The 24,244-nt window shown below is 42.1% G+C and overlaps 1 protein-coding gene across 1 annotated transcript in view; it reads left to right on the top strand.

Annotated features, from left to right (window-relative positions):
* Positions 1–24,244, top strand: part of Brinp1 (BMP/retinoic acid inducible neural specific 1) — a 171,645-nt gene that overhangs the window by 132,863 nt on the left and 14,538 nt on the right. Inside the window, exons 6-7 of the mRNA XM_058581649.1 lie at positions 7,509–7,745; positions 12,451–12,673. Coding sequence (XP_058437632.1) covers positions 7,509–7,745; positions 12,451–12,673 — 460 coding nt within the window. The remainder of the gene's footprint in view (positions 1–7,508; positions 7,746–12,450; positions 12,674–24,244) is intronic.

Here is a 24,244-nt window from a genome sequence, read left to right as displayed (position 1 = left end):
ATCAGTTTGGCCTATTGGCCACAGTTTGCCAATTCCTGTGTCTGTCAGTACAGGGTCAATTACATTCCACTGATAGACAATTCCTGAGCCTCTGGGGTGCAAAGGTAAATGCTTCTTTCTTGCTTAGGCTGCATGGTGGTCATGGTCTGTGATGATTCTGCTCCTCGGTGGTCTCTACCTGGAGCATTGTGGTCTCAGGCAAAGGAGAAACTGACAAAGTTGTACACTGAGTTTCATTTTGTAAGTGAGGTATCACATGCACTTACAGTTCCTCGGCTGGAGTGTGTTGTATAATATGTCTGAGTTCAGAGGTTGTTATGATCTTAAAAAGGTGTCACTTTGTGTGAGTGTGGGGGGTGTCACTCAACATGGATTAATGATAATCCAGTCCACCGATGCCATTTGATCTTGGCATTAGATGAAGCCTTCCTTCATGTCATCTTTGAAACTCTGCTTGTCCATTTTCAATGGCAAGGAGTTCCCCACCTACCAACGCAGCCCATGTTGTTCTTCAGAACTTTAGCTATCTGAAAAGGCTTTCACCTTATTGTCCTGAGTTCCATCTACCTATACTTTTCACCTAAGGATTCCAAGTCTACTCTCAAGATCCTGCAGGACAGATGATGATAGTTGCAAATACAACCTATTACCCTCCCCAGGAGGGGGCATTTCCTAATCCTACATGGAGGGAGCCAGGACTCACCCTTGGCTCCCCCAGGTAGCTGCCTTTCTTCATTTCCCAGAGTGTAAATGACCCATCGCAGAGACAGGGCTGAACTTCTGAATGAGATCATAGCCTTTTCGCCCTTTCTGCACAGTTTCACCGGGTGAATTATTGTCTTATTTTCATTCCACTCCAATGAGCTGTCAGCGATGGATACTGTAATTCACAGCAATAGAAACACAAACAGATGGGTAATTGACCTGCATGCCTTCATTACACTGGAATTCAGCTTGGCTGTGTGAGCCATAAAGTCCTTTAGCTGCTAGTCTGAAATCCCAGAGCTTTCACAAGGAAGGGGATCAGGACCACCTTTTGCAAAAGGGGCAGTCCTTGTTGTTCTCTCACCTTGTGCTTTTCAGAAATGGAAAGGATTTGACAGGCAGAACTTAGCAGGTACACGACAACAGCTGGGATGCCTAGAAGGCTCGGAAATATCTACAGGGGTCCACGTTCAGAGGCAAGACCAGGGGGGAAATGCTTACACTCAGCCAGAAGAGAACCTGTATTCTCTCCCTCTTCCTTTTGGTAATGTAAGAGATCATGAACTTAATATCTAATGAAATAGGTCCCCAAAGAGAAAATCCACTGGATCAGGTGATTAGGATTTAGGATAAAACAAAACAAAGCTGGTCAGAAGCCATCCATGATGGTCTCTGGCTGGAATAGGACCTCCATCAATCCAAAGTGTTCGCACCCGGACCTGTGTGTGTTCAAGGTGTGCCCTCTGCTGTGGCACCTAGGGCTGCCCTCCTTTATCTATTTGGATTGTGCTCATGTTTCAAAACTCAACCTAAATCCCAGCATGATGTTTCCCATAGTGGTTTATCTTCAAGCTTATTTTCTTTCATCTTCATAATAAATCACTGACTTTCTCAATATAGGAAATATATTTATCAAACACCTACTATGTGCCCAGCACAATGCTATCTTGATATTTTAATCACCAGTCAAGGCCTTTTTCTCTTGTTTTTGAACTTTGTGCTTTGATCTTGAATCTTCAAATCACTCCTCTGTTCAATCAGAAGAGAAAAAGCATGTGTGACATGTATTAAACCTCCTCTCCATCTCCTCCAATTCACAAATGCACTATTTTGAAGGAAGGAGGGGGCAGCTAAGAGATCCTATCAGCAAGAGGAGGATCCATCTCCAAGATGGCAACCAGACTGGGATCCTATGTGTGCGGTGCACCTGCAGCTGCCATTGATGAAGGCTTCCTTTGCAGATGTTGCATGGCCCCCGACCTCACACAGCATGGTCAGCAATCCAGCTGCCTGCTTTAGACAGCAATATGGGTGGTGTCAGGACGGTCTCCAGGATCCAATGCATGAGCCCCCTGAAAGTTCTTCTGCTCCTTGAATGTCCTTCAGTGGTTGAGACTCAACATGCAGTGAGCCCCAATTCTTTTCCTGAGTGTCAGAGTCCCTACCTGTAATGGGCAAGGATCCTTAACCTTTTATGTGATAAGAAATGCTTTTATTCTAATGAGCTCCCCAATCTCTATTCTGTGCCATTCTTTTCCTTCAGAGTTTTCATGTCCTTTAAGACTCAAGAACCATTTTTTCTCTAGGTAACTTTGAAGTAAATAAACACATAAAAGGGGTTGAATTTTTTGTTTGTTTGTCTTTGCTATTAGGTATTAAAAATAGGGGCACTTAACCACTGAGCCACATCTGCAGCCCTTTTTATTTATTTTTATTTTTAAATTTCAAGACATGGTCTTACTATATTACTTAAGGCCTCACTAAGATGCTGAGGCTGGCTTGGGACTTGCGATCCTCCTGCCTCAGCCTCCAGGGCCACTGGGATTACAGATGTGCGCCACTGTGCCTGGCAGGGGTGAATCTTAATCAGAAAAGAAGGTGATAACCAGATTGATTCTCAACTGGAAGGAGTTCTGTTGTTGAGACCTTTACCATGCTTTGTGCACTTTCTAGATTGTTCTTCAGAGGATCATTTATCCCCTAAAACCCATTTATCCATTAAGAAAGATTTCCCAGGAAAAGCATGAATCTGGTTCTGGGAATGGATCCTGATCAGATGTGGGGTTAAAGGGAGAAACATAACATTCATTGCACATTTAATTCCATCTTGGCATGCATGCTTAGGCTGGTATAACAAACACTTCAGCTCACACAAAAGACACGGTTCTGGGGGACAGGGAGTGGGATGTCACCGGGACGGCAGAGATGGTGACTGGTGAGGCTCAGCTTCGTGGCTTACAGGCAGTGCCCTTGGCACTGTGGGCTCACATGGCCTTTGCTTGAAAGACAAGGGATAAGCTCCAGAGTCTTTTCTTGTAAGAGACCTAATCCCCTGGGGGAGGCACCTCCTTTGTGATCTCATCTTCCCCTAATTGCCTTTCAGAGGCCTTGCTTCCTAATCGCACCTTGTTGGAGGTCTCGATTTCCACATATGGATTGTTTGGGGGTCACAGACTTCCAGTCCATAGCAGGCAGATTGTGGTTTAAGTGTTGTTTTTGCGTTTTTCTCCCCTCATTAGTAAGTCAGGGGGTTGGTATTTCAATTTATAGGTAAAGAAATTCTGAGTTTCAGAGACCTAAGACATTGCCAGTTGCTCTATGCTAGAGATATCTAGGGATATTGAGCCAGGAGTTCATCTTAGAGCCTGTTATCTCCCCCGGAGAGGTGGAGGACCTTGATTGTTTCAGAACTCAGGAGGCTGAAACAGGAGGATCTCAAGTTCAAAGCCAGTCTCAGCAACTTAGTGAGACTCTGTCTCAAGTAAAAAATAAAGACGGCTGGGAGTATATTCCAGAGGCTGAGTACCTCTGGCTTTAATCCCTAGTATAAAAAAAATTAGTCTGAGTTTCTGAATTCAAGTCTTCATTCTGTTTTCCTTTGTTCCTTTAGTTACGGGGTTTTGGATAGGTCACCTAACATTTCAGTTTTCCCAGTCCCAAAATCTAATGGGAGCTTTGCCTCATTTTAGAGTCTGGGATCTGTAGTGAACAGACAGTTCCCTTCCTCCCCAAACTCATTTTTTAATGGAAGATATGGAAAAAAAAAATAACAAACTTATAGCCTAGCATAAGCCCGTATTTAATTCTTTTGAAGAAAACAGAAAGACATTTCAACTTGAGTACTCTGGGAAAGTCTGCGCTTTAGAAAAAGGGCACAAGCAGACGTGTGAGAAAGAATATTCTGGGTACTGGGAAGGGCAAGAGCAAAACTGTAAGAGGAACAATTCAGACCCATTGGAATGACCCCCAAAATGGCAGAGTGCCTAGTGTGTTGTGACACAAAGGAGGCAGGCAAGGACAGAGAAGTGGCCCATCGTGTGACAGATAGAGAGAGAGAAATAAGATCCAAGCACGAGAGAACTGCCTACCAAACACAAAACACAAAGCATGTTGTGAGATGCACGTATTGAAGGTGGGATAAGGAGAAGGACCAACGGGGATGCAGCGCGAGTCAGGAAAAGGAGGGAAGATGGCTCAGGTGGAATAGTGATGCATTCAGCTTTAAACTATCACAAGATCTTTAAAAAAGTTAACAAGATTGGAGGGAGAATATCCCATATGTTCTGTGGGGGTGCGTCGGTGTTCAAATGCAACTCTCAACCATCGCTTTCCTGGGTTTTGTGAGGCCAATTTATATGCTAGGCAATAATGGCGGCCTTTTTCTCTCCAATTTTCTCAGTTTTCCTTTCCCTGGGTATGTGTGTGTCTTTGGGAACCATGGGGACAGAATATTCCACCCCAGCCGGCAGCTGTATATCTTTCAAACAGTGGTTCCCCAGGCCAAATCCCCCTCCAAATTATTTATGACTCCCATTGAAGCCGGCAGGATTCGGGCACCAATCTAGGAGGTCAGCAATGGGCCTCTTTGTTGGACACAGGTCATCGGGAGACGACTCTGGCTGTGACTGCTGTGTGAACCTCCGCTGCCGTAGAAATGGTTATGTAACTTTAAACAGTAATGACATTTTGCAGAAAAGTGCTTTTTAATTGCTATGTCTTCATTATTCTCTTTTGAAATTGCCCAGGAGATTCTGCCTCTGAGACAGCTCGGCATGTTCTGAGTTTCCATTTTTAAAGAGCAGCCAGTTTTGTGTTTCAGCTGCTCCCAGAAAACCCCCCAACCCCAAACTTCATCTGTTTTCAGTTGCATTAAACGGGGTAGGTAATACTGCCTTTTGTATCCTTGCCAAATGGAGAAATGATTTGACGCAATTTTCTAAAAATGCTCTCCCCAAATTCCTTTTGGGCTGGGACCAAGAATAGAATATTTTATCCCCTACAAAAGGGAGAAAGAAAATGATGAGCAAGCTAGAAAAATGGCACTGAGAATATAGTCTGTAGAGTTCCTCTAAGCAACAGAAACTTAACCCCAATCCATAGACCCAGTTGCCTATGGGGGATTGGAATCAGCTAAAAATAAATTGTGCTTTGGAAGAGAAAATGGTGATACAGATAAAATGACTCAATAATGCATACTCTGAAAGAATTGTGTAGACTCGGTTTAGAAGGGACTTTACAATTCGATTGGTTTTGCCTGACCTTCTGACATGGGTATCATACCCCTGTGCAGTAGTTTTCCAAGCAGTCAGTTTCATATGGACCCCTTCCTCATGGGTATGGAGGTTACCCAGCTTTGCAGGTGACCATTGTCCAGCTGCCTAGTTCTGTTAGAAACCTTTCATGTAGATGGAATATGGACCTTCCTGAACAGCCCTTTGGTTCAACAGGCACAGAGTTCTGAACCCTCTTCCCTGTGAGAGTTCTCCCAACAACAAAAGACAAATTCCTGAAAATGCTCCTCTTCCGACTAAATACCTGCACCTGTTGTTCCTCCATTTATCCTAACGGTTCTGTTGAACCCTCAAAAATTTCATCATAGGTGTGACATCATCATCACTATCATCTTCTTCTTCATCACATCAACAGTAGGAATAGATAATAAGTTGTTTGCTTGCTGTGTGCCCAGGAATGTTCCAGAGAGTTTGCAGGGATCTTTCTTTTAGTCTTCCTAACAGTTCTCTGATGTTGGTATTAAAATGTTCTTTATCTGAACACAAGAGGAAGTGGGGCCTCAGAGGCCAAATAATTTGTCTGAGAAGATTTATGTAGTTAGAGAGGCACAACAGGTGTGATGACCAGCTCTTACCTACTACTGTGGCTTCTTACCACGAGGCAGGCTCTTTCCCACGGTGTCCCTCTGAAATGGTCACTTTACCTGCCATACAAGGACTGGCTCAAGTATGGGGGTTTATAATTTATATATATTTTCATCATATATAAACACACACACACATACACACAATTTGAAGGAACAAGAGGGAAAGACAGACTCTAGAAACACAACTGTGAATTAGCAAGCCACAGTGTGTGTTAAGTATATTCGGCAAGTCCCTGATGAGTAGGATTAGGGGGTGTCTCTGAAGCATGAATGATAATAAAGAGCAATCCAAATAAGAATACAATTCTCTCCTACACGCTGGGTAATGAAACTGTTACCCCCAATGTATCTGAGCCTAAAGCTGTTAGCAGCTTCAAATGAGCTGGAGAGAGCCGTCCCAGGTTGAAAGTGCCTTAATGAGTTGAGCTGCTCCAGCGTCGTCCTTCTGTTGGGGCTATACAGGCAATCAATGCACTGTGCTGACATTTCAAGGTACCAGAGTTCTGCCCGTGTCCAGATAAATCCTTCTCCATCACTGGCTCTCAGGAGTAAGACTTTGATTATTCAAATAAAGCGAAAAGATCATGCCATGCGGTTTAGAGTACTCATCCTAAAACCATGGACTAGCTATAAAGGTCCTCAGTATGTTTAGTTTTAGAGCAAAGAAGAGACAACTAGTTATCTCTGATGTCCTTCTAACTGGTATTTTAGATTTTATGATACATAGTGGTATTAAATTTCATTGTTCTAATTATATCCCTCTTTCTCTTGAAGTCTACCAGCACGTACCCGTGACCCACCAGATGAACCCCAAATTCCTCGGTCTATACTAAAGCCCTTTGCAATCTAGCCTCTTTACAACCTGTTTTCCTACAGCACTGTACCCCCTTCCATCCAAGCTCATTTGTTTATCCAGATCTCCCAGACTCATTTGTTAATGTTTTGCTCTTTCTCTTCCACTTTTTACAATGTTTTTCCTGTTCTTATAACGTGATGATCTCTTCCTTATTTTCAGTTCTGTCCCCTGTACAGGTTGCCTTGCTATCTAGGCCACGTTATTTGCAGTCTTCTGCTGTCCAGTGCCTCCCATGGCCATCTCCGCTCTGTGCCTACAAAGCTGTTAGGATGATGTGTGTCCACTGTCTATCCTGCTGATTATATTGGAAACTCCTCTAGGGCAAAGATTGTGTTCTTTTTTTTTTATTTTTTAATCTGTAGATGGTGCCCAGCTCAGGACTTGTTTTTCATAAATAGGGTTCATAAATATTTTAAGAAAGGGACAGAAAATAAATGAAGGAAATAAAGAAAGATAAACAATAGTATTCTGCTTTCAATAAAGATTTTCTCCACGAATGGAAAAGGTACATATCAGATCTGCCCTAGACTCAGTACTAATATCACGGAATGGAGTGTGCATTTCAGAGATGGCCAAGGTCATGACCTGAGAAGTCCAAATAGAAGTGAAGGAACTGCAGGCCTGGCTGGTTATGCCCTGTCTGGACCCACAGAGGCCCAGAAATAGTCTGGTTTTAATACACAAGGAGAAATCTAGCGGCTTTGGATTCCTGTGTATCACCTTTGGAAACTGTTAATGAAACACCTTTTTTTAACCTTTCTGTTTCCCCCTCTTGCTGTTCTCACACAGGTCTTCAGATAATCTTCCCTCAGTATCTGCAAGAGAAGTTTGTCCAGTCGGCCTTGAGCTACATCATGTGCAATGGCGAGGGCGAGTACGTGTGCCAGAGCAGCCAGTGCCGATGCCAGTGTGCCGAGGAGTTCCCGCAGTGCAACTGCCCCGTCACCGACATCCAGATCCTGGAGTACACGCTGGCCAACATGGCCAAGTCATGGGCTGAAGCATACAAGGACCTGGAGAATTCAGGTAGAGAGCCTCAGATAGTCTACGGTACGAGGGGGACTTTGCAAAGCCCAGAGGAGGGCCTCATCTAATTGCAATTAGGTCTACCGTGAGGGGAAAACTCAGTGACCCAGACTCTGTCAGTTTAGAGGGTCCAGAGCCAGGCATAGCAGCTGACATGGAGTGGGAACTCAGTACATCTCCATTGGATGAAATAATGAATAGCATAATCCAGTTTGTGGTCACATGATATATGGTCTCTGTTGTCCTCAGAAGACAAAGTAAGAGCACTTATCAAACCTCGAGAGAGTGGAGAGTCAAAGGCATATTGATTATTAGTCTGTGTGTGTGTGTGTGTGTGTGTGTGTAAATAAACACACATACATATGTATGTAAGTATATGTATATGCATGTGTATCGATATGTGCATATATATGTGTGAATATATATATATATATATATATATATATATATATATATATATATATATTCAAAGCACTCACAAATTGTCAAGACTGTCAATCACTTCTCTTTTACAGTAATTTAGCTATTTCCTGATTTTCGTGGTTCAGAAAAATGAGTCACAGTGGAGGAACATCAGTTACCCAAGGTCATAAAGTGGGTTAAAATCTAAAGCTGGCTCTGCCTTTGTGGAGCTTTGAGTTTTGTGAGAAAGTCAGGCGTTAATGACACAACCATACAAATGGTCGTGACATTTCAAGTGTCCATGCTTAAAGAAGGAGGAGCTGCTGTGAGCAAATGATGTTGAGTGGGGAGTCCATGTGATCAATGAAGTTAGGAAAGGCCATGTTGAGGAAGAGCAGAAGTCTAAGTATCCGACTGTGGTGCAGAGATCTGAGGGAGCGTGCAGGTAGATCAGGGGGATGTAAGATGTGACCTATACTTTGGAGGAGGAGATGGTACCAGAAATAAGACAGGAAATGTGCAGAGATTCTCAGATAGTTAGAAGGGGCAATGAGCAGGGTTTGATGTTGTATTGGATATTATAGTTGAAGAGAAGAGGTACTGAGATGATGTTCAGGAGCGTTGTTTAAATATGCACATGTTAGTTAAGTTGATGGATGTTGGTACCCCTCACTGAGCTAGAACACCTTGGGAGGTTTGGAAAGAAGACAGCAAGATCAGTTTTAGACACGATAAGCTTGAGAATCCTTGACATTTCCAGGAAGATATGCCAAGTAGGTAGTGAGCACATAATAGTGCTCAAACATTTGGTGAGTGAATGGGCTGTGTATAGGGTGTTAATGCTTCTAACATCACAAACTTTAAATCTGTTAAAAACAGCTGTGTTAAAGCCAGCAGTGGTATTTCCATCTTATAGAGCAGGGAGGACATGAAGACTCAAATCTTCCCCAAGGTTACACAGTTAGTAACTGACAGCCTTGGTAATGGAATCCCTGATTCCAAATCCAGTGCTCACAGCAGCTTTTGCAACTTATTAATTCTGCTTTACCCCCCAGGCCTTAGTTCCCTCATCTGATAAATGAGAGGACATGTTTGTATTTTTAATATTTGAATTTATGTAAGTCTTTAGCCAAAAAAAAAAAAAATCCCTTTGATCAAACAAAATCTTACCTTGGAGCCACTGTGTACCACAGATAAAAAGCAGAGCTTTACGGAGCAGAGTTTGAAAATGACTGGTTTCTGTGAACCCCGAGCCCCCATCCAGCACTGGGAGCACAGGAGGCACCAGGGATTCTGCTTTCACAGGGTCATGCAGCTCGAAAGGAGCTGTGGAGGCCTATGAACCTGCACCCATTAGTCTATTTAAAATCCGGGGAATCCATAAAAGAGGCTCATGATGAAAATGTATTATGATGATTATTTGGACTGAAATGAAAAAAGCATTTGATAAAATGCTTTTGCAAAGAAATTTTACTGATTGCTAAAAAGCAGTCGGGAACTTTAATTCCCAAGGAACAGAAACCACTTCGAGTGGGTTAGAACCAGAGTTGAGATGCTGCAGGCTAAGAAGATGATTCATGTTACACATTCCCACCAGATACCCCCTCCTTTATCCATGGGACATGGATTTGCCCATAAAGATAGATCCATCCCTTCTTACTTGCGTCTGTGATTTGTGCTGGGATGTATTCCTTTTGCTCATTTTCAGCCTTTACCCTAATGCCTCAGCCTCCAATAACTTGGAGGGTAGTCAACAAGACCTATTTTCTATAAAGTGAGGTCTGTACTTCCTTCCTTTGGAGAGTCTTGTCTCCTTTTAGTCAAGAAATTTTAAATACAAAACTTTTAAATTCTATTTTATTATCAAATTTGAATTTGAGTTCATTGAAAGGGCTGTTACCCCGTTAACAAAACTCTCTCTAAGATGAGCTATATGTCGTTCACAGGAGTCAGGCTGACCAAGAGAGCATAGGTCATTAGGGGCAGTCTCCTGTCTTCAGTCAGCTCACTAAATAAATCAATCAGTGCAGAGCTCTAAGTTATCGTGTTAGGTTAGTCAGCTTTCCAATTATTGTGACAGTATACCTGAGATAATCAACTTAAAGGAGAAAAGGTTTATATTTGACTCACGAATTTAGAGGCTTCTTTCCATCTTTACTTGACCCTGTTGGTTTGAGACCAAGTACATCCTGGTGGGAATGTGTGGCAGAAGAGTTGACTCTTCATCTCATGGTGGTGGAAAGCAAAAATAAAGAAAGATCCCCAATCACCTAACTTCCTCCCAATAAGCCCCACCTCCTTATGGTTCCAACACCTCCCAATAACACCAAGCTGAGGACCAAGCCTCTAACACAAACCGGGCTCTCATCAATCTTATACTGCCCTTCATTGAGGTATTATGGTATATCTGTAATTATTTAGGCAGATATGATCCTATGTCACTCTATCAGATTTGAATTAGATACCATTGTACCCATTTGACAGATGGGGAAATAGGGCTTGAGAGAATAACTGTTCATAGTTAAAACATGATTTGAACTCGTGCATATCAACTCTCTGTAACAGGGTGTTAGAGGTTTTCTGGGGATCATATACTTTGGTTTTCAGCACTTATTATTAATTTTTTCTCTTAGTATACTGAGCCTCAGGACTGCCCTCTTTGAGTGTGGAGAGTAAGTGCAATATACAAAGTCCAAAACTATGATTTGGAGCCTCGCTAGGGTTTGGATTCTACAGTCTATTCACAACTGGTCCTTGAGCAAATTAGCCAACTTCATTGTGCCCTAATCCTACAAAATAGGGGCACCAAACTACCTACTTCAAGGTCTGATATAAAAATCAGTTCTGTTAGGTGCTCAGGATTGTGTCTGTTGCTTATTGAAAGCAATGCGAGCATTTTTTAAAAATAAAATGAGTGCCTAAGATGCCTGGAGTTTTCTTGTATGTTTTTAAAATATGAAGTAAAAGTTTTAGATTGTAGATAGATATGCTTTTAATCCAAACATTGTCCTTTTCTCCTGAAAAATGATCACTCCTTCAATTCTTTAATTTTCCCAGTAGTTGAAGATGGATGGTGGGGCTGGTGCAGCAAGGAAATTTTAGACTGGAAAGCAAGATTTTGGGGTTTGGACCTGGCTCTTGTAGCTAATCAGCTGGGTTATCTTCAGAAAAGCATTTCCTCTCCATGAGCTTCAGTTTCCCAATCCTAGATGGAGAGCAAGAAAAACAAACTGCATCATTTCTAATACCATGTCAAGCTGTAGCCAATAATGATGTTTTTGAAACTCATCGTCACAAATTGAGATGGAAACTTTCACCAAGAAGACTCAAGAGTGTGGCACCATGTCCTCTCTCTCTCTCTTTCTCTCTCTCTCTCTCTTGTTGTTATTGAAACTAGGATTTAATCCCAGGGCGCTTAACCACCAAACCATATCCCCATCCTGTTTTATTTTTTATTTTGAGTCAGTGTCTTGTTAAGTTGCTGAGGCTGGTTTTGAACTTGCAATCCTCCTGCCTCAGTCTATGGAGCACCAGGATTACAGGCGTGGGCCACCACCACCAGTTGTCACCATCTCTTAAACTGGGGTTTCCCAAGTTCCCAAAGCCAAAGCCAGAGATGATCAGTACAACTGCACATAACACTTGGGTGCCTGAATGGGGAGGATCATCCATTTCAGGTCTCTGTCAAACCTTCAGATTACATCAAAGAGAAAGTTTCTGTTTGGTGCTAATATGCCTTTAACACCTTTCTAACACGTGCTAATTTTCTATGTTTCAAAGTGAAAAAAGGCATGAGGGTTTGATCACTTAGCAGGCAACAGTGTCTGACTAGAGTTTATTCATACTGTTTTCTTCAAATTTATTTTTATAGCTACCATTCTGCTGTAGGCATGCAATAGTGATTTTCAACGAAGAATCGCATTAAGAAAGTGTTGCTTCAATTTTTAATTTTTAAGTTAAATTTTAATTTTTAAATTTTTAACTATGGTGATTTGATTCAAAGAAAAGGCTGCATATAAGTGCAAATGAGATGTGAACATTTTCCTAAAGTTGGCATTCCAATGCAGAAGTCTGGGAAACCCTGTCTTAAACAAGGATGCTGTGTGAGGATGCATGTCATTAAAAAAGCACAGCGGCTTTTGCCTGCCTCACAGGAGAGCAGGGTTGTGCAATGCTCCATGAGCCTTGGACAAGTTGGTTTTATTTGCAAGCCTTCTGCGTTAAGAGGCAGGGCTAAGTGTGAGAGCTTCTGATGGGTGCTGTCATGCTTAGCCTTTCTCTCTTGACCTTTGTCTCCTGCTAGATGAATTTAAGTCATTTATGAAGCGTCTCCCCAGCAACCACTTCCTGACCATCGGTAGTATCCACCAGCACTGGGGCAACGACTGGGACCTGCAGAACCGCTACAAGCTCCTCCAGAGTGCCACGGAGGCTCAGAGGCAAAAGATCCAGCGCACTGCCCGCAAGCTCTTCGGTCTCAGTGTACGCTGCCGCCACAACCCCAACCACCAGCTGCCTAGAGAGAGGTATGTGCTACCACCACCTCGGCTCTGCAGGCACCAGTCGGTCACCTGGTGTTTCTTAGATCATATCCACTTATTACAGAAGGAAATGCAATGGAGATGGTGCATCTGGGGTGGTAAGCAAGGCCCCATGCTGTTCAGATCAGCAATGCCTTGTGACTGCCTCTGGCTTCTCACCTACTGGCTCTGGCCACATTGGATTTCACCTGGGTTCCTGAACATTCAGTGGACTCTCCATATCAACAGGTTCTGCATCCACAAATTCTACTAAACCTGAATTGAAAATATTTTGGAGGGGGGGAATTGCATCTGTACCACTGAGCATGTTAAGACTTCTGCTCTTGTCATTAGTCCCTAAACAATACAGTACCACGGCGATTTACATACCATTTACATTGTATTATGGATTACAAGTAATCCAGAGATGATTGAAAGTATGCAGGAAGATATGCATAGGTTATATGCAAACATCACTCCCTTTTATATGGGCATTTGAGCATCCACAGATTTTGCTATCCATGGCAGTCCTAGAATCAGTCCCCCGGAGCTGCCAAAGGAAATTGCACCATGAGCTTTCAGCCTTGGGTTTCTTTCTGATCTGTCTGACTGAGGAAGAGAAGTAACACTAGCCCTAACAGCTATGTGGCCTTCTTCTGGTGGCTTAAAATGTAGTATCTACTTAACTTTAAAATTACTTGGCAAAGTAGACTTTAACATCCCCATCTTAAAGGTAAATGTGTTGGGTTAGCTGATGAGTCAGTCTACTCAACTTTTGAGGGCTTTTGACCAGAGCCTGGAGTGAAATGAGATAGATGGGGCACTTATAGCCAATCATTTAAGAAGGCCCTCACTGGCCAGGTCCCTGAGTGGGCCCTCACCTGACAGCATGTGCCTCCTTAAGAGTCTCACTGCCCTACTTGACTCTCAGAAGCCCAGCCTGCCCTGAATGGACCTGATTTTTCTGATGGATGGTGGGAAATAGAGACGGACAGGGTGCATGCCTTTCCCAGAGTCAGGGCTTCCTGTCCTCCCAGGCACAAACAGGAAAGGAACCAGGATGAAAATCTGGGTACTTCAGACCATTCTTCCAGGGAATTTTGGGCTTGCTGCTGGGAATTGTTTGTAGTGGTGCCTCCAGGGTTTCTATGAGGACATTGCAGGACAGCAAGTGGTTAGGGTTGGTGGTTTACCACCCTAATTCATCTGGAACAGCTCTGCTTCTATTCATTTCAGAGCTGAGAGTTTTGCTTTCAATTTATTTTAAAAAGAAATCCACTGGTTAAAAGAAATGAGCCAAGTCAAACTCACTTTTCAGGCTCTGGCAGCCATAATTGTCTGTGTGTGTGTGTGTGTGTTTGTGTGTGTGTGTGTGTGTGTTATATAAATTTGATGCCCTCTTGTACAATCCAGGAAACTGAAGTTCAAAACTAGAAGAGAACAAATAATCGTTTCAAAGCTACAGTGTAAATTGGTGGTTCTCAAATAAGAATGATTTTGTCCCCTGGGGACTTTTGGACATGCCTGAAGACATGCTTGATTTCTATAACAGGGAGTGGGTGCAGTTGTACAGGGAGTTCTCCAAAACAAAGAAGTAGGTAGCTTCAAAGGACAGTGATGATGAGTTTTGTAAACCTCATGTGAAGGGAAGAGACAGGATGCCACCTACATCTTATCCCCTCAACACCTGCTCTGCTGGCACTCAGGATTTAACCCCTTCTGGGTTCTTTTAGGTAGACCCTCCAACCTAACCATCCTGTCCGTGCACCTAGTTTCTTTCATCCCCCATGAAATCTTTTACAGTTGCATCAGACCATACAGAAGGCTTCTTCTTCTAAGCTCCCATTTATGTAAAACCACTTTTCTTGGTGCATTTTCCTCTCTTTTTTTCCATTATGAAATGGACTCTCTATGCCCTTGAATGTACTCATTTCTGATTTCTTCAATCCCTCCAACTCTGAGCCCATTGGCTTTGTACCTCCTTTGCAGTAATTATTTTGTGAATCAAGTAGATTTTGTCTGCCAGTCTCTTACTTGTTAGAGTGTTGCTGGACCTGGAACCTGGGACTAACACTTGCAAAATGGCTTCCTTGTCACATGCAGTAGATGCCGCCACTGCCATCATGAATATGTTTCTGAAGCAGTCTTCTCTTAGATCCATCAGTCATCTGCCACATGACCAGCATAAGGCACTGTGGGGACCCAGAAATGAACACGGTGGGGTGTGTGAAGGGTTCTGTTGGTCATCAGGAGAACGTCCCTCTCTATGTTTCAGTCCATAAGAGCTGACATAACTATACAGCACAGACTGGGTGGCTTAAAGAGCAGAAGTTTATCTTGTCACAATTTTGATAGCCAGAAGTCTGAGAGCAAGGTATCGGCAAGTTGATTTCTTCTGAGGCCTTTCTCTTTGGCTTGCGGATGTCAGTCTTATTCCTGGGTTGTCATGGTCTTCCCGCTGAGTACATCTGGGTCCTAATCTCCCTAAAAGGACACTAGTCATGTTGGATTAGGACTCAACCCTTTTACTTCATTTACTACTTTAAAAACTCTGTCTCCAAATGCGGTCATGTTTTGAATTACCGGGAGTTCAACATTGGAACTGGGGAGGGCTGGTAATTTAGTCCATAACACCCTAAAGGGTAGATTGGGGTTGAATCCTTAGGTCAAGAAACTGTGCATCCTAAGGACTGATCATGCTGAATGCAAATCTTGTAGAGGAGAGACACATTGAGCTATTACAGGCTTCAAACAGGTGCATCTATCTTTTGTTAATTGTCCCCTCAGAGAAGGGAATGCAGGTCTAAGTCCAAAGGCACTGAGCAGGCACTTACGTTAATAAAAAAGAAGAATCTCCAGAGCTTGGCATCACTGAGCATGCCAGCTATGGAGAAGACTCAGGAAAACTCCTGAAGGAGAGTACCTGGACAGGCATTAGAAGGGACAGAATGGGGTACCAGGAAAAACACCCAGGCAGAGTCATGGAGCCCCATTTTGAGATTATGCTCTACCATTAGTAAGCTGTGTGACCCTTGACTCTTCTGAGCTCAGGTGCCCACTTTTGTGAATAAGTCTCTGCTCCTCCTGTGCAAGTTGTCAGGTGTGGATAGCAAGAAATGTGCTGTGACCTCTGGGAACTTTAAAGAAAGAACTCTCAGTGATGCCCTTATTTTCCTGAGAGGAGAAAGCTTGCCCCAGTCTTCACATCCTCCCTGCATTCACCTGGAAAGCAGGCCTAGAATGCCACCACAGGAAAGTCACTCAATTATATTCATTTAAAGAGCATTGACTGTTGCTGCTACGGGAGTGGGGACACACGGAAACTGGGCTCTGAAGGCTTCCCAGGACAGCTGAACTTCCTTGGCCTGGCTGTGGGCTGCTTCCTGACATCTGAATCTGAGGCTCTAATGAGCATTTCTCACACAACAGGGCACCTGTCTGCCATGGAGCAGTGTCAGACAGAGGTGCTAACACTGGGAACCTTGGACCACCTCTAGCTGAGCGAGTTTGTATTTGCAAATGAACTGATTGCTCAGCTCCAATTTGTCTGCTTGTTGAACTCTGTAGGAGACAGAGTGCTCTGAGCGGGTGCCATTACTGCAACAGGTGCCAAGGAGATTTTTACTTGTCTCACAGAGAGGTGGCATTTGCAGCAGGATGGGAGAAGGAAGGAGTAGAGGGCATTAGCTGCACATTGATGGGTAGAAATCCTGCCTGCATCCTGTCACTTACCAGCCATAGGGCTTTATGTAAGTGCCTGTACCTCATTTGCTAAACCGGATAATGACTTGCCTTCAGGTTTAGTATGAGGATTAAGATTTTAAAAATTAAAGATCCTAGTAAAGTACCTGACACAGTGAAAAGGGAAGAAGAAAGAGAGAAAGGAAGAGGGAAAGGTGAATTTTAGTATATATGTTCTAAATGCCAAGCATTTTACATGAATTAAACAAGTCCTTTCTCTTACTGTAGACTATAGCCTTATTAATGAGGTGCTTTTGCTATTTTTCCACCATATATGGTTGGCCAAAAGCCTAGCCCAGGTGGAATATTTGAATTCTGGGAGATGTAATTCAATGCAGGGGCTGGGGCTGGGGAGTTCTTTTTTTTCCTTTTTCTTTTCTTTTTTGAGATTAAATACTACAGGAGAAACTGAGTACATTGGATATGGAGATGACTATACCAGATAGAGGGCAACTAAGATAAATAATACTATCACAAACCAATGCCAACAGCAACTGTTTTTACAGGTAATTGAGCTGGCTGTGTGTAAAGATTTTGGAGTTGGACTGCCAGATTTCATAGCCCAGCTCTGTCACCTTACATTGTTATTCTGGGAGAAGTCACTAACATCCTTGAGTCCCCATTTCCTCATCTGTAAATTGGGGCTGATAATAGTGCCCATGTCATAGGGTTGTATTGAGGATTAAATATCTACACCAACATCAAGTGCTCCCAATAGTGGCTGGCACGTGGAAACACTCAGTACATGATAGCTACTTCTCACTGTTTTTTATCCACACACTGATATTTGCATATAAATTTCTGATCACAGGGACTGACTGTTAAGGATGATGGCATATATGTTTTTTTCATCTGATCCTCACACTATCACCATGAACTAGATGCTCTTGAACCCATTTTATAGAAGAAGGAACTGATAGGCAGAGATGTAATTAGCTTACCCAGGGTCACACAGGATCAGACTGATCTTGCTGATTTTGCCGGTGGGCTTCTTGTCAAGATCCCTGTGCAGAGAAGCAAGAGCTCCTGCTTTCTAAACAGTGTGCAGCTGCAGAGAGAGGTTCTGTGCTGTGATTGGGGCCTCTGGTGTGGCCAAAGGCAGGGTGAGCTCACCAAGGCTGGGCAGGTGTAGACTAGGATTGAAGGAGGGTGATGTGCTGAGATTCAGGAAACAGGTCTGGGGTGAGCCTGACTCACCTGCAATTGCGAAGCCTTGAATCACGTTCAATCCAAGCAGATTCCCAAGTGGACACATTTCCTGGAGGCCACAAGAACAGGCCTGGCTCATTGCAGGCCAACTGAACACACAATTCCTGAGCATTTACTATGGGCTAGGCTTTAGATGCACTCTGATAAGTGAGACCTCTCCCACCACAAGGCCCAGTGTTTGCTGAGATGAAAGTAATAAAACTAATTCCAGACTAACCCGCTGATGGGGGATTAAACACTCAACCAAATTTTTATGAGGTTCCCATCTTGTGTGAGATTTCACTTGAGGCTCTGGAGACACTATGATGGACTTCTGTTATCTTACAGGGGAGGTGGCCCTCATGTCAGGGCATACTACTGTTGTTGGACATGTCAAGGGAAGATGAGGACTCACAAGGAAATTTCTGTGTATTGTCTCACCACCAGGAAATCCTTGAGTTGTGCAGAGTTAAAAAGAGAGAAAGAGAAGAGATAGACTTTGGGTTTTCTAACTGTCATTACTGGACATTGAGACTTTGTAAACCTTGTTTTTCTCAGTTGTATAATAGACATAGTCATTTCTGCCTACTGCCTCAGAGGGCCACTTTTGGGCTAATCATAGATGTGAGTAGCCTTGTGAAGTGTAAGTGCTGTAGAGAAGACTATGCAAGCAAGATGAACTTGAAACCACACCCATAGGGAGAAGAATGAGGATAAATTCAGGTCCAAGAGAACATTTAATAATTAACATTTCCAAAGCATTCACCGTGCACCAGGCACTATCCTGAGTTTCACTTCATCTAACCATTGGAACAATTCTGTGAGGTAGCACTGATTCATCCCACTTTATGAATGAGGAAATTAAAGCGCAGAGATTTAAATGACTTGCTAAAGATTATGCATCAGGCAGGAGGTAGGAGTCAAACTTAGAAAGGATGAGTTCCTGTTCCTTCTACCCTATTCTACCTGTCCTGGGGTTCGATGATCCAAGGTGTTCAGGTGTCAAGTACCAAGACTGAAAATTGCAAACTAATCTTATAAATCACCTCTTATTACAAAAGGGAGAGGAAGGGAAGGAGGAAGGATGGAAGGATGGAGTGAAGAGGGGAAGAAGAAAAGAGGGAGGGAGAAAAAGTAGAAAAGAAAGAAGGTACAAAGGGAGAAAGAAAAGAGGCACAAAATAATGTTGGGAAATGCTGAATTCCACTGGCTTTGGTGCAATACCACAAATGTCTACTGACCACCTGGTCTCCCAGCCCTGAGCCAGTTGCTCAAAGGCATTTAAAGATACAAGCCAACAGTGATTTTGTCCTCAGAACATCATTGTCTAGCCTCTGGATGTGTTGAAAAGGACATTGTTTGGGAAGCAAGGGACCTGAATTCAAGTCACCCCTGCAAGGGTGGCGTATAGTTGATGGTGAACCATTGTTGCTCTCTTTTAAATAGAACAGCTCTTCAGCTGTTTTCTCTATGGGAATTCTGAATTAAAACTCATTTGGGAAAATAAAGTGATTTTTTTTTCCTAAAACAATTTGAAGACAATGGAGCTTAATTATCTCAGAGGTCCTTTCCAACGCTAGGAGAAATAACACTCACAGAGAAGGAGAGAATAATAGTTCAATTGAGAAATATTGGGAGAAGGTCAGTAATTGAAACTTTGAGCAGTGTTGCTTTCAGAAGATGCTAATTAGTCAATTTTAATGAGTTGCTTAGAGTTCAAACTAAGATTTTCTTTTGCCTGAAATTACAACAGCCTCTTAAGTAAGTCTCCCAGAATCTACTCTGATCACTTCCCAATTTATGTTCCAAGAGGGTCTCAGAATTATTACTTAACAAGCAAATTCAATCTTGTCCCGTCCTTGCTTTAAACTTTCTGGTGACTGCTCATTTGCTTTTAGTAGAAAAATGCAGAATTTTAAGGTGACCTACAAATCTGCCATTACCTGCCTACCTGCACCTCTTACATCATGTTTCACACCTGTTTCTTGTCTGGTCAGCTAGAGACCCACACTGGGCTTTCTCTTCACCAAATGTATGCCGCCCGCACCCACCCCAAGGCCACTATGCAGGCTGCTCCTTTTACTGGTATATGTCTTCCTCCTTCCATTACTTTCTCTTTCCCTTGAAGTAGTAGCTTCTACCCTTCCTTTAGATCTCACCACCAATGTTCCTTTCTCAGTAACAGTTTCACTCCATTGAAGGGCTTTCTCAGGACTCGTTCATATGCTTTCTTGGCATTCCAACTTCCCAGCTACATTGCAAATCTCAGTTTACCATTATACCTTTGTTTATCAGTGTCTGTCTCTCCCATGAGACATACCTCATAACTTCCCAGCGCGGTACCCAGCACACAGTAGGGTATTCAGAAAACTTTGTGTAAGGGATAGAGAAATAGATTATTTTGTACTGAGATTGTGTTCCCCAAGTCATGTTGAAAATTGAGTCTATAAGCATATAAATAATAAGCATATAAATAATAAACATATAAATAATAAGCATATAAATAATCTGGGGATTTTTTTTTACATATGTTGAATATGTTTAAATTGTCTTCTTCATTCACCAATGGAAAAAACTAAGAACAAGGGAGTGAAATGACTTGTCCAAGTTCACTGGGGAATTTTTGAGGAGACTATGACTGAAATTCAGGGCATCAGACTAACAGTTCAGGCACTTGGTAAAATGGAAACCATAAATGGAGATTTCAGCTGATCCAGGTCCAAATCCCACTAGTATCTCTTATGAATCCTATTATGTTGGGAAATGTTCCTCATTGGGGAAAAGAAAATTTTAAAACAGGATCAAAACAAACACTTCTTAGAGCTCATTCATTTCAGTAAATTGAAGCAAAATTCATACTAGGTTTGTTTAATGTCGATGTGATTTGAAGCTTCTTTCTTGAATTCTACTGATTTTTTAAGAGATTATAGTATGGCGAGGCAAAGCAGATTCATGGAAGATTAACTCAATGGCAGTCAGTATAATTATTTGCCTTTTCCAATGACTCTTGGTCTTTGGTTTATTTTTACTTCTCAAATTCACACGGCCTTGACCTGGTGGTCCAGGCTGCAGCCAAGCACAATGTAATTATGTATTGTCAGGATGGAAATTTCTTGGAGGCATCAACTTCAGGCTCCAATCTTGGGGCCATAACTTCTGAACCCATGTCAGCTGTTAACATATTCCCCCAACCATCCAGTGTTTAATTGGTTTCTATACAAAGATTCTGGCTACCAGGATAATCATTATCACTAATCAGATGACCCTCAATCTCCACAGTGGTTTCCATTCTTCTTTCTGACCTGTATACAGGTTGCCTCCGGATTGAATCTTCATATTTTCTTGTAGCAGGACAAAATGATGTGGCTTCTTACACTTTACTGCACCCAAGTCAGTTTCGACTTATCAGACTGACTGTTCTGGCCTTGCCACTTATTAGGTGTGTAACTTCCACAAGCCTTTAAACCTACCAGAGCACTCTGTTTCCTCATCTTCATGGGCAGGATAAGAACAGCGACCCTATGGAGTTGGTGGTCATAATCCAGCACAGAAGTAGGCTCTGGGGATTTGATGATGATACTGTTTCTGCTTCAAAAAAAAAAAAGTAGATGTTTTTGTTGTATGAGACAATGCACAATCTTACCAAAATTAAACCATATAGTAGAACTTCAGTAGAACTTTGATTTTTACAACTCTTAAGTCTGACAGGGCAGGTGTGTGACTACCAATTCCATGTCCATGTCAACGAGGCCCAGTATGAAGATATCCAAACTTCAGTTTCCTGGTTGGTATGACGGAGTTGATGGGAGTACCTAACCTAGGAGAGTCAGTAATAGTACTTATATCACATATGCCTCCACATATGCTGCCTTTAGCACATAGTCAAAATTCAAAGAACAAGTCTTCTTCTCAGACAAACTTGGAGACCCAAAGTTTGTCAGTGAATAGAAAAAATTAAATTGAAGGAGGGATATATATATATATATATATATATATATATATATATATATATATATCAGCCATACGTGCTACACATAAATAAACCATTTTGTTTTAACTTACATTGTATAAGTGTGAATTCCTTAGCGATATTTTAAAAGTAGAACTAAAAACTCTTTTTGAAGTGTTGGTGTATTGTGATTGCATTCTACCGACTTTCTTGTATAAACTTACACTCATAGTCATATAATATTTCCCACTTTAGCTTATACAAAGTAAAGCAACAGTTTAGACTCTTTAGAAACAATTTCAATATTTCTAGATTTTTATAATCTCTCCCCATCTTTCTCAGTTACTTCTCTTTTATTTAAATTGATGACCATTTTTGTTAGTAACTGATCTTTATAGAATTTTCCAACAGAATTCAAATAAGTTTTCACCTAGAAGAGCAGCTCACACATCACTGATTTATTCTACTCTTAATTTCATGATATACTTATAGCAGATACTGTTACCGGGAAGTGAAGTTCCACTTATCACTTCCACTAAAATCACCAGACAGAGCTTGGTAAAGAAAATAGGTTATTGAAAACCAGCCTTGAGGAAGACAGAGGAGACCTCTTCTGTCTCACCTCTTCATCTGCAGGGGACTCAGGAGCATGAATGTCCTTTATAAGAGGAGACAGGGTATAGTGGGACAAAAGACAGGAAATATATATATATATATACACAGATTCAGCTGGACTGAGCTCCTCAGAAACACATCAAGGCCTCTGTTTCTCTGGGGTCTTCCTGAGGCAGGGGGCAGCCCTACCCTCCATTCTCATAAGAGGAAACTCTAGACACCAAAAAATAGTTCTCAGATAGTTTTAAAATATAAATTTTAAAGGGACTCTGTTCCAATACAACTGGCATAAACAGGTTCAGGAACAAAGAAAAATTTAGTAAGTTTGTCTGTAATTGGTGGGAACGGAAATGTGTGGGATCTAAAGAGCACACCAGCCAAGAGCACACAGTGTGTCATGGGCATTGATGTCATATTTATCTGATGGAAGGGGGATTGTCAGTTTCCTGGCAATCACTCACATAAAGGTCAGTTATAAGGGCTTGTCCTGCTGAAGACTGAAGCTCTTATTCTTGGTAACCTGCCCCTGTGAGTGAAGCAAATTGTTCCAGGTCATGCAGCAAGAAAAAAGATAAAAATTGTGGACACATATTGACCATTTATTATGCACCAGATACAGTGTTAAATGCCTTACATGAATTAACTCATTTAATCCCTACAATAATCCTATAAAATAGGTACTATTATGCTTCCCATATTATAGGGTTTGAGTAACAATAAAGATAAATCCTACGAGAGAAGGAAACACATTCTAGTTATGGAGATTGGAGAATCTGCTCCCTCTTTGCCAGGATTACACAATTTATTCATCCTTTGAATTTCAGATTATCCCCTGGTATCTGAGGAATGCTTGGGCTGATATCATGAAGCAGATGCTAATGCCCTACTGTGTGTGTTTACTGTATCTTGCATGTCATTTTTTTCACCCTAACACTTTGCCAAATTTGCAATGATATGTTCCATCCCAGACTTCTTTTACTTAGCCACAAATTCTATAAGGGTGGAGACTCTGGTATTTGTTTTGAGCTGACCAGTGAGTGCATCCTGGTGACAGGCAACAGATCTGGCACATAAGGATGCAGCGTGTGCTGAACTGAAGTGAGGGAGCATTTGAGATGGGCGTTGAGCAATGGTGATGCTTTGACCTTGCAGGGAAGAGGATGGTTTTCTATTTAAGAAAACAATATATACTTATGAAGAATTGAACATGGGATTAATTCATTCAGAAATGGGAAACTAGAAGTCAGGGAGACTATCTGCATCACGATTAATTAAGTGCATGGGCTCTGGAACCGGTATGGTGTTAGATCCTGATGAGTAGTGTGATTAGTGTCATCATCTCTAAAATGAGGATAATGACCTTAAAATGAGAATAATGACAGTATCTTCTCCACACATTCCTGGTGAAGATTTCCCAAGATATATATCTGATGTACCCCAGCATAACGTAAATGGTTAATAAACATTAGTGCTTTATGTCATTTGTTCTTACCATTATAAGTAAATCCAGACTGGGGATGTTGGGATGAAATTACAGAGAGATTTAATACCTGGATGTCTTAATCTTAATGTTATCCCTTACAGAGGGATTGAGCATCTAGATGACTTAATCGTATCATCTAGATGAAAGGAAGCCATTGGAAAGGAGAAATAGAAGGGATGTTTTGGTTTCCTAAGCATTCTCTGGAAGCCATTTGAAAGATGAACTAGAGAATTGGTGGACTTTTCCCCCTGAATATAAGGGGTTCAGTGTTCCTCCCCTGTGTTGACATGAGCATCATCACTGATCAAGCTGCAGTGGAACCCCAATGACTGCCAAATGGCTGGTCCCCATGCTGAAAGCTTCTGACTCAGTGGGTGGGGGTGGGTCTTATGTCCAGGTGATACTGATGTTGCTCATGTTGGGACCACACAAGCATTAGATGTGCGCTCCCCTCACTACACAAATGTACTCTTACCTTAATGTATGTTTGGTAGAAACCAAATAAAACTGAATTCCCCTAAGTGAATCCTACAAGATGAGGGGAAGAGGAGAAACCAAGTGATGCCTGTTGTTGAATAAGTTAAAATATGTTTTCAAATAG

Source organism: Marmota monax, unplaced genomic scaffold, assembly GCF_021218885.2.
Source record: "Marmota monax isolate L192 unplaced genomic scaffold, Marmota_monax_Labrador192_F-V1.1 WCK01_AAM20220418_F8-fsc00020, whole genome shotgun sequence".
Taxonomy (NCBI): Eukaryota; Metazoa; Chordata; class Mammalia; order Rodentia; family Sciuridae; genus Marmota; species Marmota monax.
This window is presented reverse-complemented; position numbering and strand designations above follow the sequence as displayed.